The 15,805-nt window shown below is 49.3% G+C and overlaps 1 protein-coding gene across 1 annotated transcript in view; it reads left to right on the forward strand.

Moving 5' to 3' along the window:
- The first annotated feature begins 9,333 nt into the window (after positions 1–9,333).
- The window catches only part of ADAP2 (ArfGAP with dual PH domains 2), a 29,726-nt gene continuing 23,254 nt past the window's right edge, over positions 9,334–15,805 (forward strand). The window contains exons 1-5 of the mRNA XM_077749862.1: positions 9,334–9,394; positions 9,436–9,566; positions 11,238–11,329; positions 14,612–14,691; positions 15,607–15,719. Coding sequence (XP_077605988.1) covers positions 9,334–9,394; positions 9,436–9,566; positions 11,238–11,329; positions 14,612–14,691; positions 15,607–15,719 — 477 coding nt within the window. The remainder of the gene's footprint in view (positions 9,395–9,435; positions 9,567–11,237; positions 11,330–14,611; positions 14,692–15,606; positions 15,720–15,805) is intronic.

The raw sequence follows: 15,805 nt of genomic DNA on the forward strand, positions 1-15,805 counted from the left end.
GGGGTTGTTTGGTTTGTTTTCGTTTTCATTTCATTTGGTTTTGTTTTTAGCTCTGGGTACTAGTTAAATATGTGCGTGCAGTTAGTAAAAATTCATCAAATTGTGCATTTATTATTTGTGCTTTTCTGTTTCATTTCAATAAAAGTTTACATAAAATTGGGGGCGCCTGGGTGGCTTAGTCGGTTAAGCATCTGACTTTCACTTAGGTCATGATCTCATGGTTTGTGGGTTCGAGCCCCGCGTCGGGCTCTGTGCTGACAGCCAGCTCAGAGCCTGGAGCCTGTTTCCAATTCTGTGTCTCCCTCTCTCTCTGACCCTCCCCTGCTCACGCTGTCTCTCTCTCTCTCTCTCTCCGAGAAGTAAATAAAACATTAATAAATTTTTTAAAAATTAAAAAAAAAGTTTACATAAAATTGTAATTCTCCAAGTTACCTGAATTAGATATGCATCGTATAGGTTTGAATGTTTATTTAGTGATATAACCTATTCCATTTAGCCATCAAAGTTGTTTACCTCCCAAACGTAGCCTGTATATCCCCGAAAGGGCTGCTGATTCTTGCATAGACCATTCTGGGTAAGGAGCACACAGCATCTCTTTGCTCCCCCCTCCCCAGGGATAAAAAGGGGTAGAGGAAAGATAATTATCCTAGTCTTACTCAGGCAGAAGTTTTGGATTTTTTTTTATGCTTTTATTTTACATTGTCTTACTGTCTTTTTTTTTAATGTTTTTATTTATTTCTGAGAGAGAGAGAGAGACGGCATGAGCAGGGGAGGGTCAGAGAGAGAGAGGGAGACACAGAATCCAAAGCAGGCTCCAGGCTCCGAGCTAGCTGTCAGCACAGAGCCTGATGTGGGGCTCGAACCCACGAACTGTGAGATCATGACTCAACCCACAGTCAGACACTCAACCAGCTGAGCCACCCAGGCGTCCCTCTTACTGTCTTTTTAAAAGATATTACACAGGGGCGCCTGGGTGGCTCAGTCACTTGAGTGCCTGACTTCGGCTCAGGTTCACGAATTCGAGCCCCGCATAGAGCTCGCTGCTGTCAGCGCAAAGCCTACTTTGGGTCTTCTGTCCCCGCCTCCCCACCACGTCCCCTCACCCCCGCCTCTGCTATTTCCCCACTTGTACTCTCACTCTCGAAAATAAATAAATCTTTAAAAATAAATAGATTATAAATAAACATACACAATTAAAATTATAAGGCAAATGGTCAAAATAAGAAGCAGTATTCAATTTGAAATCCAGAATCAGAATACTTGGGTTCATGTTCTGACACTACTACATATTGTGTATGTATATCTCAGTTTACTTGTGTAAGAACAGTTTTCTCTTTTGCAAAATAAGGTTCAAAGTACCAGTCTTACAAGGTTGTTGCGAGGATGAAATTATATAAATCATAGGAAAATATAAAGTGTTACACAACAGAAAATAACTTTTTTTTTTCCACAGTGGAAGATATGATTAAGTGGACAATTGATTCTATAGATTGAGATGAAGTCTGATTGCCTAAGAAACCACCTCAAGAGGAAAATACCTAGGGGCACATGGGTGGCTCAGTCAGTTAAACATCTGACTTCAGCCTAGGTCATGATCTCACCGTTCCCAAGTTCAAGCCCCACGTCAGGCTCTGTGCTGACAGCTTGGATCCTGAAGCCCGCTTTAGATTCTGTGTCTCCCCTCCACCTCTGCCCCTCCCCTGCTTGCAATCTATCTGTCTCTCTCAAAAATAAAAAGAAAATACTTAGATATTTTCTAAAATAACCCTCAGGGCACCTGGCTGGCTCAGTCAGAAGAGTCTATGACTCTTGATCCCAGGGTTGTGGGCTCCAGCCCCAGGTTTGGTGTAGAGATTTCTTTAAAAATAAACTTAAAAAGTCATTTAGGTATAACTAAAGGAAATAGAAGTTTTAGATTTTCAAGCCCAATTTTAAAACTACTTCAACGGGGTAGCACTCCACCATTCAAATCACATTTCCAACAGATGTCACCCTAATCCCTTTGACTGTGGGTTTTTTTTAAATGTTTTTAATTTATTTTTGAGAGAGAGAGATAACATGAGCAGGAGAGGGTCAGAGAGAGAAGGAGACAGAATCCGAAGCAGGCTCCAGGCTCTGAGCTGTCAGCACAGAGCCCAACGCGGGGCTCGAACCCACGAACTGTGAGATCATGACCTGAGCCAAAGCCAACACTCAACCGACTGAGCCACCCAGGCGCCCCTGGCTGTGGTTTTGAACAAACCTCTGTGACTGACTTCTCACCCAGTGCTCCAGGTAATGACATTAAATGTAAACACTCAGTCATCGTGCATTAATTCAGGACTTATTTTCTGGCTCTTCAGGTGACACGATGGGATAATTCAACTCCTTGTTGTATTTTACTCAGAATGCAAGCCCTGAACGCCGGGTTGCCTGTGCAACGGTCTCAACTCCATCCACAGTTCAACCAACATCTTTTGGGGCGGGGGGAGTGTGGCAAAATACACAGAACATAAAATTCGCCATTTTAACCATCTTAAAGTACACAATTCAGTGGTATTTAGTGCTCACAGTGTTGTGAATATCAACTATCACCACTATGTAGTTCCAGAACATTTTCAGCACCGTAAAAGGAAACCTTGTACCCATTTAGCAGTCACTGTCCCATCTCCCTCCCCCAGCCCCTGGAAACCAGGAATCCACTTTCTGTCTCTATGGATTTGCCTATCCTGGACATTTCACATAAATAGATCAACCAGCTGGGCGTGCCGGGCGGGGGGGCTGTTGGTTAAGCATCTAACTTTGGCTCAGGTCATGATCTCGCGGTTCCGTTCATGAGCTCGAGCCCCTGCTTTGGGTAAAACATGAGCCCCTCTTCTCCCTCCCTCTCTTTCTCTCTCTGCCCCTCACTCACTTGTGCCCTCTCTCTCTCTCTCAGAAAAAAAAAAGTCAGAGTGCCTGGGTGGCTCAGTCAGTTATGCTCAGGTCATGATCTCTTGGTTCATGGGTTTGAGCCCCACGCCGGGCTCTGTGCTGACAGCTCAGAGCCTGGAGCCTGCTTCAGATTCTGTGTCTCCCTCTCTCTCTGTCCCTCCCCAACTTGTGCCCGTGTGCTCGCTCTCAAAAATAAATAAACATTAAATTAAAGAAAAAGAAAAGAAAAAAAAAGAAAAGTGATTAACTAGCATTTTGGGGGCCCAGCATTTGCTAAGCACCAAGAATACAAAGATGAACATGATGATCTTCTGTTAACGAGATCACTGACAACTGGGACGAAATAGATTTTAAAAAGTCGTAGTACAATATGATGATTATTGTAACAGAAATATGAACAGTGTGAGGAAATAGACGGGGGAGATAGGGCAAACTGTAAGAAGTAAAACTTCAGGGCGCCTGGGTGGCATAGTCAGTGGCCAACTCTCGGCTTCGGCTCAGGTCATGATCTCGCAGTTTCATGGGCTCAGGCCCCACATGAGGCTCTGCGCTGACAGGGCAGAGCCTGCGTGGGATTCTCTGTCTCCTTCTCTATTTGCCCCTCCCCTGTTCACTCTGTCTTGGTCTCTGTCAGAATAAAGAAATAAACTTAAAAAAAAGAGTAAGAGTTGAACTTGGACATAGAGGCAGGAGTTTGCTAGAACAGTGGGGCTGGGCAAGAGGGTAGGGTAGAGGAGGAGAGAGCTGCAGTAGTAGAGGAACTAACTTGAGCAAGGCACAACAGCATAGAGTTGGACAGTTCTGTGCTCAAAGGAGGTGGACAAAGCACACCCTAAGCATGTTTCCACCCCAGGGCCTTTGCACTTGCTGGCTCCTTTTTCTGGGATACTCTTCTTTCTGATAGGTCCCTGATAACTTCAACCTGTTCCTTCAGATCTTTGCTTCAATGTCATGTCCTCTGAGAGGGCTTCCTTTATCTCCCTATCAAAACCACAGTTGGCTCAGTTGTTTAGGCATCTGACTCTTGATTTTGGCTCAGGTCATGATCTCACACTTTGTGAGATCGAGCCCCCTGTTGGGCTCAGTGCTATTAATGCTGCTTGGGATTCTCTCTCTCTCTTTCTCTATCTCTGTCTCTGTCTCTCCTTCCTCTGGTAGCATGCATTCTCTCTGAAAAATAAGTAAATAAACTTTATAAAAGAAAAACAGCATCTTCTGTCCCTCTCTATCTCCTTACTCTGTGTTCCTTTTCAGGCTTTATCACTCTGGGACCATATTGTACATAGGTATATTTGTTTCTCTGTTGTTGATTTTCTGTCTCCCCTACTCGAAGGTAAGCTGCAGAAAGTCAGGGCCCTTTGCTTCGTTTATAGTTATATTCCTAGTTCCCATAACAGTGTCTGTCACATAGTGTACCCCCATAAATTTTAATGAGTGAAGAAGCAATCACTCTGGCAGCACTGCAGTGGGGAGTCCCTCAGGGGCTCTGATCTGCTTCCTGTTGAAGACAGAGCAATATTGAATATACCAAGCAATAGGTAAACTCGATCAGATTCTTCTGATTGGCTGTCACAGACTATGAGTCTGGAGTTCTCTCCTGTCCAGTGAGAGAGCAGACGCAGAATTGAATATGAGAGAGGCTAACGTCCAGAAGGAGAAAAGAGCCTCTCTGTATTTATTGATCTCACAAGATATTATCCACGTGGTGAACGTGAAGAAAACAATCAGATGATAGTTAACTGGTGTGTGTAAGAAGCAAAGGGTCTGGGGGGCAGGTGGAGTTTGTGATAGTAAATTGGCGCTAGATGGAAAGCAATTTCCTGCAGCTGACATAACAAGTTACTGGTGATTCTATTACAATGTATCACTAGCTAACCTCAGGCGCTTTCGCCCTGTGATGGCGGCTTTCCACCCTAAGCTTTTCTCTAACTCGTCTATGTAACCCTAAGCTTTTCTCTAACTCGTCTGTGTAAGTAGCACTTATTTCCCCACAATTGGCTGCTTGATTTTCCGCTGTTTCACACACCTGCCTATAATTTCCCTTCAAAAGGAAAACATTTTTGTGACCCCAAGTCATCTCACCTACTGTTTATTAGTTTTTACCTATATTCATTTCTTTGTTTATTCTGCAAATGTGCTTTGAGTCTCTGCCGCACAGTAGGCAGGTGGTGGGATGTGACAGAGGACACACTGGCCTGCTCCTGTCCCCCTGAAGCCTGGGTATGTAAGGGAGACAGGAAACCGGTGAGCAATTACAGGCGATCCAGGTGCTTGAAAATCTTAGCGTTGACCAGGGGAAACGCTCTGGGCACAAAGATACTCATCGTAGCATCATGTGTAACAGCGAAATATTGGTCACAATCTATGCCTTACAACAAGGAAACATACATATCTCATGGAATATTGCAGGGCTATTAAAATATCATGATACATCTGTAACAGTATGATAAGAGACATTATGTGAAAAAAGTAAAAGAAAAAACTATATGAAAAAATATGATCCCGACGATATGTAAAAAAATGTATGAAAGTCCAGAAGAAGATCTAGGAAAATGTTAATAAAGACTGATGGTAGGACGATTGAAAGAATAGTAGATCAAACTGTTGCATGCCATTACTTTTTTTTTTAAGTTTATTTATTTTTGAGAGAGAGTGCACTGCATGGTGTCGGAGTGTGTGGGGGGAGGTAGGAAGGGGGAGAGGCAGAGAGGGAGGTGAGAGAGGGAGAGAGTGAATCCGAAGCAAGCTCCATGCCGTTGAGGGACTCCATCTCACCAACCGTGAGATCATGACCTGAGCCCAAATCAAGAGTGCGATGCTCACACAACTGAGCCACCCAGGCATCCCAAGTTTTGTAAGTCAACTTCATACCATCAACCAAATATATTGATGAAAGGGGCCCAAGGCCGACTTGGGTTCAAATCCCAGCTCTAGTACTAAGAACCACCCAGTACGCATCATCTAAGTTGTGTAACCTGGGACAAATTTACTTAAATTCTTTACTGGGGCCTCAGTTGCCCCGTCTGTAAAATGGATATAAAAATAGTTCAGACTTCAGCGTTGTATTTAAGATTAAATGGAAGAATGCCTGACATACATCAATCCCTGAATAAATGGTGGTTGTAATCGTAGATGGCATTTTTTTCCTTCTTTACTGTGTTTTCCAAATTTCCTATAATTAGAGTTTGAAAGAGTTCTCTAGTAAATATAATTATTTAAATTTTCAGAGGGGTTGTGATCTGTTCTCCAGGGATCTTGAGCCAAGTCCAGGGCTGGGAATGCGGTTGAAAGCTTCCTTCCAACCCCTGCAGTGGCTGGACTCAGTTCAGCAGATAGTGACCCTCAGAGCAGGGCTCAACATTTGTGCTCCGGCGAACCCTGGGAGCTTTATTTACAGAGGACACTCAGTCCCAGGGCCTGAACTGCCCCTCACCCCTGCAGCTGCTACAGACTGAGCCCAGGAAGAAGGCTGCCTCAGCCCACCCTGCCCCGCATAGCCTGGCTCCTGATCCCAATCACGACAGCCTTTGGCACCGTTATCTTCTTCCCTTAAGAGTGGCTTCTGTTCCCCAAACACAGACCCAAGTGGAACACTGATCACGTCCCATACCCATGAGCAGGCTGTAGCGTTTCTGTTTGCAGTGATGGAATAGTAGTGGGAACGGTTGTGATAGTTGTGCGGTGTCGTAAATGTAGTCAGTGCCCCTAAATTGTACACGTAAAAAGGTTTAAAAGGGCCAATGTTAGGTTACAGAGATTTTACCACAGGTTTTTGAAAAGTGAGAAAAAAAACATCCAGACGAAAGGGAGGGCAGAGTTGACCTGTGGGATTTGGTGACATAACCTGGGGCTGACATCAGGAGACCTCTATTTTGACCTCCATTCTGCCGGTTCATCTCTTTGACCTTGGGTAACTTAACTCCTCCTGCTGTCCCCAAGGCAGTCATGGAACTCAAATGTGATCTGAATGGTGTGAAACTCTCTGTAAAACAATCAATAATTCTTAATTAGCATTATCGCCTTAACCTTGCCCCCCCCCCAAGAAACCCATTAGAAACAAAATACAATAGTACCTTTTTTCTTTAATATTTGTTTATTTAGTGTCTGAGGACGCATGAATTTCCACCTTAAGGCTTGGAATTCTGTAAATGGAAACCTCCAGAAATAAGGACAGGTAGAGGGCAAACAAAAGGAATCTCTCAGTCTCTGGCTCCTCACCATAAAGGAGATGCTCTATTTTTCCTGGGGTTGTGGGGAAGGAATATTCAAAGGTGCGTCAGCTAGGAGGGCGTGGGGTTTTGCCTTGGCATTGGGCAGCAGAGAAATGATGTCCTTGCCCTGTCTTGTCTTTGCTCTCTACCTTCCCCCCCATCTTGCCTTCATATCTTAGGTTGCCTTTCCCATCTGTCTCTTGGGAGATTTATTTCTGTCTTTTTTCATCTTAAGCAGCGGAAATGAATCATCTTTCAGCCCGTTTGGTAAACAGCCCCATGCCCTCTGACCCCCTCTGGGCTCTGTCTGGCTCCCCTGGAGCTGTCCCTGGGCTAGGTCTCACCCCCCTCCCTCCCCTCCACCCCAGACCCTCCTGGCTCGTTATTTTTGGTAATGTCTCTCTCCTCCCGGGAGTGGAGGCTTGACCTCTTCCACCCTGTGGAAGATGGGAAATGATACACAGCATTCCACATGACGGTCCCAGGAGCTGAGCAGAGGGGGACAGGGAAAGCACAGGAGCCACGGTGTTCTGGGGCTTTCTGTGCCACACACTCACCCACCCACCGGCACATCTCAGTGACCCTATTAAGTGGGTCTTCTCAAATCCTCATTTTACAGATGAGGAGTACAGGGCTCAGAGAAGTGAGGGAATTTGCCCAAGGCAAAAAGGGGGTGGAGCCAAGATTCAAAGCCTGTATTTTTGGATTCATTCCATTATACTATGTTGCCCTAAATTTCCACATGTATGTCCGCATGTCCGTTGAATTGGGGATACAGGCGGGTCAGCTAGAACTCGAGCTGTAATGATCAGGATGAAAATGTAACACCCTGTGCATTAAACTATAAGCATATGACGGATGGGTGTTTACCTACAGAGGGGAGGACACGTGTGAGCAGTGTGTGCCTTCCCAGGCACCCAGGGACCACAGAGTAAGGGATCAAGGAGGGCCAGGGATGGTGCAGGGAGACCTCAGATTCAAGACCACCTGAACCCTGCCCACACCTCACAGTGATGGAACCTCACAGATAAAAGTGCCTAGTGGAGTCCACGTTGGTGACACCACGCTTCCTGGTGAACAGAGTCTTGCAACTATTGGACTGCTAAAAATGTGCAGGTGCTGTTTCTAGGAGTTCTGTGGGATAGAGAAAGCTGCTGACCTCAAACTATCTAGCGCGGCCACGTGTGTGTTGGAGGTGGGGGAGGGATTAGCATAAATACATACATAAGTGATGCAGCCTAGAGAGAAAGTGCTCAGGGCCAAAGGGATGGACGAATCCTAGAACAGGGGGCTGGCAGGACCAGAACCTGGAGAGATTGCTCTAGGCTGGCTACTGGGGTGCGCTTCCTGGGGAGCTCTCTAAGTCGATGCAAGCGCTACATCAGTAGAAAGCTTTAACGGAAGTTAGAGCCTGTCTAATTTTCCAAGGGGTCCAGAGAAGGGGAAACCGAGGCCAGAGAGACTGACTGGGATGTCCACATCCCGTAGCTGGCAATCGGCCGGCCGGGTTTTGCTCCTGGGCCAGCGTGAGGGACCCCCTGTCCGGCACTCGGGTCCCTCCCCGCGGGGCGGGCTCCGGCCGGGCGCTGAGCGCTGGGAGCTGGGGTGGCCGGCACGCCCCGNCACACCTTCGCACCCAGGCCCCCTCCCACCCAGACCGCGAATCTCCGACCCGCGCCCCTGGCCGCGCTCTCCACAGCCGATGCCGCGCGCACCCGAACCCAGATCCCCTGACCTCCTCCCCACTCTGGACCCCTGCACCAGACCCGGACCCCGANTCTTCGTCCGGACCTAGCCATCTCCCACGCTCTCGGACCCAAACATCCCTCACACCGAGGGGTCCCAGGCCCACGGCTCCTGACCTTCCAGTGACCCCTTCCCTGTCCCCGGACGCTCCCGGCGTCCTCCCACGTTCCTGCTCCGTAGCGCGCGGACCCTGCGGACGTCGAGGGGCCGCGCGACGGACTTCCCCACCTGCAGCTCCCGGTGCCGGCCCCTCCCTCCGCGCTCTCCTCTCGGTTCCCCGGAGTCTTGTCACTTCCACTTGGTGCTCGCCGCAGCCTCTCGCGCCGCATCCCTGCACTCCTTCCAGGATCATTCTGGTCGCCGGCGTGCCCTAGCTGGTGCGCTGACCAGAGGGTTGCATGCTGGCATCTTAGTTAACAAGGTAGGGGAACCGGGAGAGAAAGGTTCCCCTGGGCACGGCCGCATGAATTCTAACCCCCAAGCGCTGCCTCTCCCAGCACCGCCAGCCCAGCCCAGCCCACCTAGCTCACCACCCAACTCCCCTGCTCCCCTCTTTGCCCCGCAGATCCCGACTGGGCCTCCTACAAGCTGGGCATCTTCATCTGTCTGAATTGCTCCGGCGTCCACCGCAACTTCCCAGACATCAGCAGAGTTAAATCCGTGCGCCTTGACTTCTGGGATGACAGTACCGTGGAGGTAGCTAGGGGCGCGTGTGGACAGCCTTGCAACCGCAGAGCTGGGGTGGAGGTGGTGGGCAGGGCTCCCCATTTTGCAGAGGAGGAAACTGAGCTCCAGAGAAGAGCAATAGCTAGCAAGAGAAAACACAGCCTGTTAGCGTTCCTGCTGAGACAAAGGCCCTGAGTTCAAGGCCCTGAGCTTGTTATTTCCCTCAGTTTCCACATCTGTATTGTAAGGATACCACAGCCCCTTCCAACAGTTGCTATAAGGATTAAGTGGAGGCTCAATGCAAGTCCAAAGTAGTCAAGTAACAGCTGCTGTTATCATGAGCAGAAGTCCTGGACTGGAACAGAAGTATACCCATCTGTATACCGCATCTGCAGTTCCCCACCAGCCCCCCCATAGCCAGGAAGGGCACCATTTCCCTCTCCTGATCTATGCAAATGGATGCAACCTGGATGATAATACCACTTTGGCTAGAAAACCTTCAGAGAGCAAGCAGTTCTAAACTGTGCTGGTTGGCTGAGGATTTCAAGGACTATTGGAGGAGCAGGCTCATGTTTACAGAGAGCCCACGTGGGCCAGGCACCGTGTCAGATGCTTTATTCATCGGACACATAGTTACTGTAAGCTTACTAGGTGCTGGGTATTAGGAAAGAGCAGCGAATAAGATGAAGTCTCCGCCCGTGTGGAGCGTATGTTCTTCTAGTACAGGGGAAAGACAGGAAACCAGCAAGCCAGCACATAGACCTGAAGGTTGTTTCTTTGTCCTTATAACCCCCTTCTTCACCCCCTCCCCCCGCCATACCTTCTTCATTTTGGCACTTGAAATCCCTGAAGCTCAGGGGGTGAAGTATTGCCCAGGGGTCACTCAGTGAATAATGGAACAGCTGGGATATGAAATCTGCTCTGTTGGGATCCAAAGCCATGCAAATCCTGTGTCACAGCCCAGCAGCCCCAAGGGAGGGGAGAAGGGTCCACTCAGCTCAAAGGATGTGAATTAACAACCTGATGTTTCCTCCCACATGCGTCCTCACCCCAGATATGCTACCTCTGTTACTGAGTCTTGGCCAGGGCCACTCTTGGCATATCCGCTTCTGGGTACTCCGGGTGTCATAGGGCCCCAGTGATCATTCTGGTGTATGAACTCAGCAGGGCCGGCTCCAATTTCTTCCAGCCTCCAGCTACATCTGTCCGCTGCAGGCTTGTCGGGACTGCTGCTGGTGGTCCTGGCCGTCTGTGGGGGTGGGGGGGGAGTGGGAGAAGGAACATGAGCTTTGGAGTTAGGCAGGTTTGGGTTCAAGTCCCAGCTCGCCACGATCTAGCTGTGTCACCCTGAGTAAGTCATCTAATCTCTCTGAGCTCCAGTTGCCTCACCTCTAAAATGCAGATGTCAGTATTAACATTGTTGAGGGGATCGAATGAAGTAATGTGTAAGAACTGTGAAGTTCTCTGCCAACACTAGGCGTGGTTGTTACAGCACCTCATTGTTCCGGCCTGGGGCTTCCCAGCAGCATGAATGACAAGCTGGGGGGGACACGGGGACACGGGGACACGTCAGACTCGAGCAGGAGTGTCTCCTGACTGGGCCCAGGAGCCAGTGGGAAGAGTGGCCTTCTGGGTAGACCATAGTTTCATTTCACATTTTTTCATGTTCTAATATTACCCCAACTTGCTGCTGTCTTGCAGTTTATGACCCACAACGGGAACCTCCGTGTGAAGGCCAAGTATGAAGCCAGAGTCCCTGCTTTCTACTATATCCCCCAGGCCAACGACTGTCTGTGAGTGGGTGATTTCTTGGTCTCACCTCCCCCACTGCTGCTCCATTTCTGGTGCCTTTGTCTGTAGTGGTCTTTTCTTTTTCTTTTCTTTTCTTTTCTTTTCTTTTCTCTTCTTTTCTCTTTCTTTCCTCCCTCCCTCCCTCCTTCCCTTCCTCTCTTCCTGGAGGGGCAGAGAGAAAGGGAGACAGATGATCCAAAGTAGGCTTTGTGCTGACAGCAGAGACCCCAGTGTGGGGCTCAAACAGACTATCGGATCATGACCTGAGCTGAAGCTGGATGCTTAACTGACTGAGCCACCCAGGCACCCCCGTGGTGGTCATTGCTATGGACCTGGTGGGTCCAGAGAGACATTTGGTGCTGTCATGGAGAACACGTAGACCTGGCCTAATTCCCTCTCTGCCTTTATTGCTTGGATTGTCACTTCCCTGTCTGGGATTCTGTTTCCACAGCTGTGAAATAGGGTGTTTTCTCTGCGATCCCTTTGCCTCTGGTGGTGGCTAACTAGGTAGAGAAGAGAGATGCTGGCATTTTAGTAGAACTAATGTGTTTCAGCTATTTCGTCTGGGGTGTTCTGCCAGGGGCTTCCCACAGGAACTCAGCATAGCCCCAGCGCCACTGTCTGGACCCAGATCCCTAAATAGTAACCATATAAATAAGAGTAGCCGCTAATATTTATTGAGCTTTACCTAGGTACCTGTGCTAACTGTTTATGTGCATTAATTTGTTTAATTCAGCAACTCTGAGACACCACTGCCATGACCCCCATGATACAGGTGAAGTGCCTGAGGCTCACAGAGACAGAGCTGGGACTGACTAGCCCCTTTGACACCAGGGCCTCGTGCTGGGTACCTTGGCACTGGGGAAATTCAGTTTAAGGGCGGGAGGCTGTGAAGCATCACGAGGTTTCAGGTCCCTACATGTGAGGGGTTAGTGAGACCCTGGTACCTAGTGACTTCAACCTCTGCAGGACTGACTGCCTGAGGCTTAGCCTCCCTCCCAGGGACTCAGCCTCACTGCCAGGGTTGCCAGACAGTCTCTCCCCCCCCCCACCCCCGTTATAAATGTGAAGAGGGTACCCTCCGGACAGACACAGCCTCATGGGGGGTATGGCTTGCAGAGAGCAGGCTGCATTTCAGCCACCATTGTCCTCTAGCATCAGCAGGAAGCTTTTGGCCAGTGCACAAACTGTACAACTGTACTGGGTACCCTGCCATTTCCCAGTATTTAAACAACCCAGGGGCTGCCCCTACAGCATGGAGTGGCAAGGGAGGCACAGTTTTGTATTCCAGGACCCCAGTATTGTTTCCTGACTCCATCACTCAGTAGCTGTGAGAAGGTGGACAAGTTACCCAACTTCTCTGAATCATGGCATTCTCATCTCTGAAATGTAGATAATGAAGCCCATATCATGGCATGGTGGTAGAGATTAAATGAGATATTTTGTGTAAAATGTCTCACAGGCCACCCAACAGACTAGTTTTAATCTATTTCTTCAGAATGCCCAGCTGGGGGATGTGCCACGCTTAACTTGAGAGGGTCTGGCTCGCCTCGCCTCACTGCTGCCCCCCAGCCCTTTGCTGCAAAGGGAAAGGAAGAGGCACTTGATGAACACCTACTCTATGCTAAGCTTCCTGCCCGCACTACAGACACTGCTTGCTGTGACTTCAGCCACAGCCCTGTACCTTATCCCCTCTTAGCAGGACACTCATGGCCTCTTCCCTGTAATTCTAAAAGTCCTCTAAGTTCCCCACCTCTGGGACCAGGCCTGGGGCCGCAGTCTGCATTCCCTCTCCCGGCTCTGATCCTGTAGCTCAGGATTCTGTGGTGGGCTTGGTGACTCTCCACAATGTTCTGGGTGTGAGGGCTGTGCTTTAGGTAGGACTCTTGGTTGTAAGTGACAGAAACCCAGTTCAGACCAATTTAGGCATGAGGGGATTTTATGGGTTCTGGGAATCAGACCATAGGAGGGACAGGCGTGGAGCCACCCTCAGGAAGGACAAGCCAGGGGCTCAAACGCTGTCAGGCCTCTCCTACTCTGTCTGGCTCTCATTCCTGCACCTTTCTTTCGGTCAGACTTCTTTCACAGAGCTAGGGGCGAGGCCTCTTTCCGGTCCCCAGCTCCAGATCCCCGGCTCCAGTTCTCAGCCTCACCTGGAGAGGGCTTCCAATCCACCCTTCTCTTGGTTTTGCTCCGCACAGCCCAGGGCAGCGCTCTGATTGGCCAGTTCAGGCCAAGTGCCCAGCTCTAGGTAATTCCCTAGAGCTTGGGGGTAAACAATGGAACATTTCCCTGGAAAAAGCAAGAGGGCACCAAACAGATGAACTAAGTTTTCTGCAGGATTCATGGAGGACAGTATCAGATGAGGCTAACATGAAAGTCCTACTATGTGCTGATCATAGTACTAGGCTCTTTTACATATATTTAAACCCCTCCTCAACCCTGAGGGGTAGGTAGGTATAATATAATTGACATATTCCCCAGGTTCAGAGGAGTTAAGTAACTTGCTGTTGGTCACACAGTGGATAAATAGTAGAGGAAGACCAGGTCCCACGCGGTCGGATCCCTAGTCACTGCTCTGTCCGGTGTGGCATGCCCAGATTTGATGGGCAAGCCAGAGGAAGAGGTTCACGGACTCCTCTGACTTCAGCTTATGAACATGTAGAGGGAGGTGGCAGTGTAGATGGTCCAGGGGAGCCGGTTGACATAGAGGGCTGGCCTGGGGTTGGAATAGCCCAGTGTTTTTTTTTGTTTTGTTTTGTTTTTTTTAATTATTTATTTTAGAGAGAGACAGAGAGCAAGCAGAGGAGGGGCAGAGAGAGAGAGGGAGATACAGAATCCTAAGCAGGCTCCAGGCTCTGAGCTGTCAGCACAGAGCCCAGTGTGGGGCTCGAACCCACGAACCATGAGATCATGACATGAGCTAAAGTCAGACACTTAACCGACTGAGCTACCCAGGCGTCCCAGCCCAGTGGTTTTCATATAGCTCCTTGGGGGAAATCTTTTCCCTCAGGAGACACTGGCAGTATCCCAAGACATTTTTGGGTGTCCTATCTAGGGGTGGGGGGCTATTGGCCACTAGGGGATAGAGGCCAGAAACGCTGCTAAATGTGCTACACAACACAGGATGCTCCCCCTCCCCCACAACAAAGAATTAGCCCCAGATGTAACGGTACCAAGGCTGAGAAGCCCGGGGTGGTCTGAGCCGGCAGTTGCTGTGGTGCTCCTGCCCTGTGGGAAGAGGATGCCTCAGACACAGTTGACCTAAGGTTCTCTCTTTCTAGGGTCTTAAAGGAACAGTGGATTCGAGCAAAGTATGAAAGACAGGAATTTATGGCTGATGGGAAAACCATCTCACCCCCAGGTAAGTTCTTTTGTGGTCTGCATTCTAATGAGTCCTAGACAATAAAGTGTCTGAATATTAGGACCCAATCAGGAGATATCTGCCGGCCTCACTCTGGCCACAGAGGCCATGGTGTGGGTTCCTCTGCCTCTGAAACAGCAACATGTCAGCTGCTGGGGTTTTATGGCCTGAGTGGTTTTGAAGCATTTTTATCTCAGGTCCCTGCAGGGCCACAAATGTGTATAGAGTCTTAGTACAAAAGTACAGGAAGACTCACCCGCTGGGCAGAATAACTAGAAGAAGGCACCCCTGCTCCTGGTGAGGGCAGCCCCTGCCGTGGCACAAGGCTTGCGAAGGCGCACGGGAGGGATTTCAGCCTCCCTTTTCACCTTCGTGTGGGGCACAACCTCATCACCGGCCCTCCAACCGTGGTGGTTTCTGCCCAGCCGCTCTGAGTCCAAGCCGACACTGACCCAGAGTACAAAGTGTACAAAACCACGGCGAGGGCCGGCAGCAGCCGGTGCTCGGTGCTCCTGGCCACCAGGAGCACGCGGTATTCTTCAACCAGCAGGTGCCTAGAGTTCGCTCGTTATTTCCGCCCTCTGGACAGTTGCATTAGGCCGACATCCGTGTGAAGTCGGGCAGGACCACATGGGCGTATTTTAGAATCATCCAGATTCTCAGGACTCAGCCTTCTTAAGGGCTCACTCTCTCTGTCTTCTTATGAAACAGCCAAAGAAGGAAGTTAGGTAGAGCCCAACCGAAATCATAAGACATTGCAAATTTGGTCCCAGATGGAACCCTGCCTGCTGCAGCTGAGATAGCTAAGCTAGATTTGAGATGTTTTTTGCACTGGGCGGAGTGTTCATTGTCCCCTCAAGAAGGTAGAATGTTGAGGATGTGGGTGTTCACTCTTTCTCGTCTTTGGCGGCCAAGGCGATCGAGAAGGGTTCCTGTGGAAGCGGGGAAGAGACAATGCACAGTTCCTGAGAAGGAAGTTCGTTCTCCTGGCAAGGGAAGGCCTCCTGAAGTACTACACTAAAGAAGAGGTAAGAAGCCAGACCGGTGAGTGCTCCGGCTCCCCGAGGGCTGGCTCTCACCCCTCTGAGGCTGCGTTTGAATCAATGGTGCCGTG

This window comes from Crocuta crocuta, unplaced genomic scaffold (genome assembly GCF_008692635.1).
Source record: "Crocuta crocuta isolate KB4526 unplaced genomic scaffold, BGI_CrCroc_1.0 scaffold149, whole genome shotgun sequence".
Taxonomy (NCBI): Eukaryota; Metazoa; Chordata; class Mammalia; order Carnivora; family Hyaenidae; genus Crocuta; species Crocuta crocuta.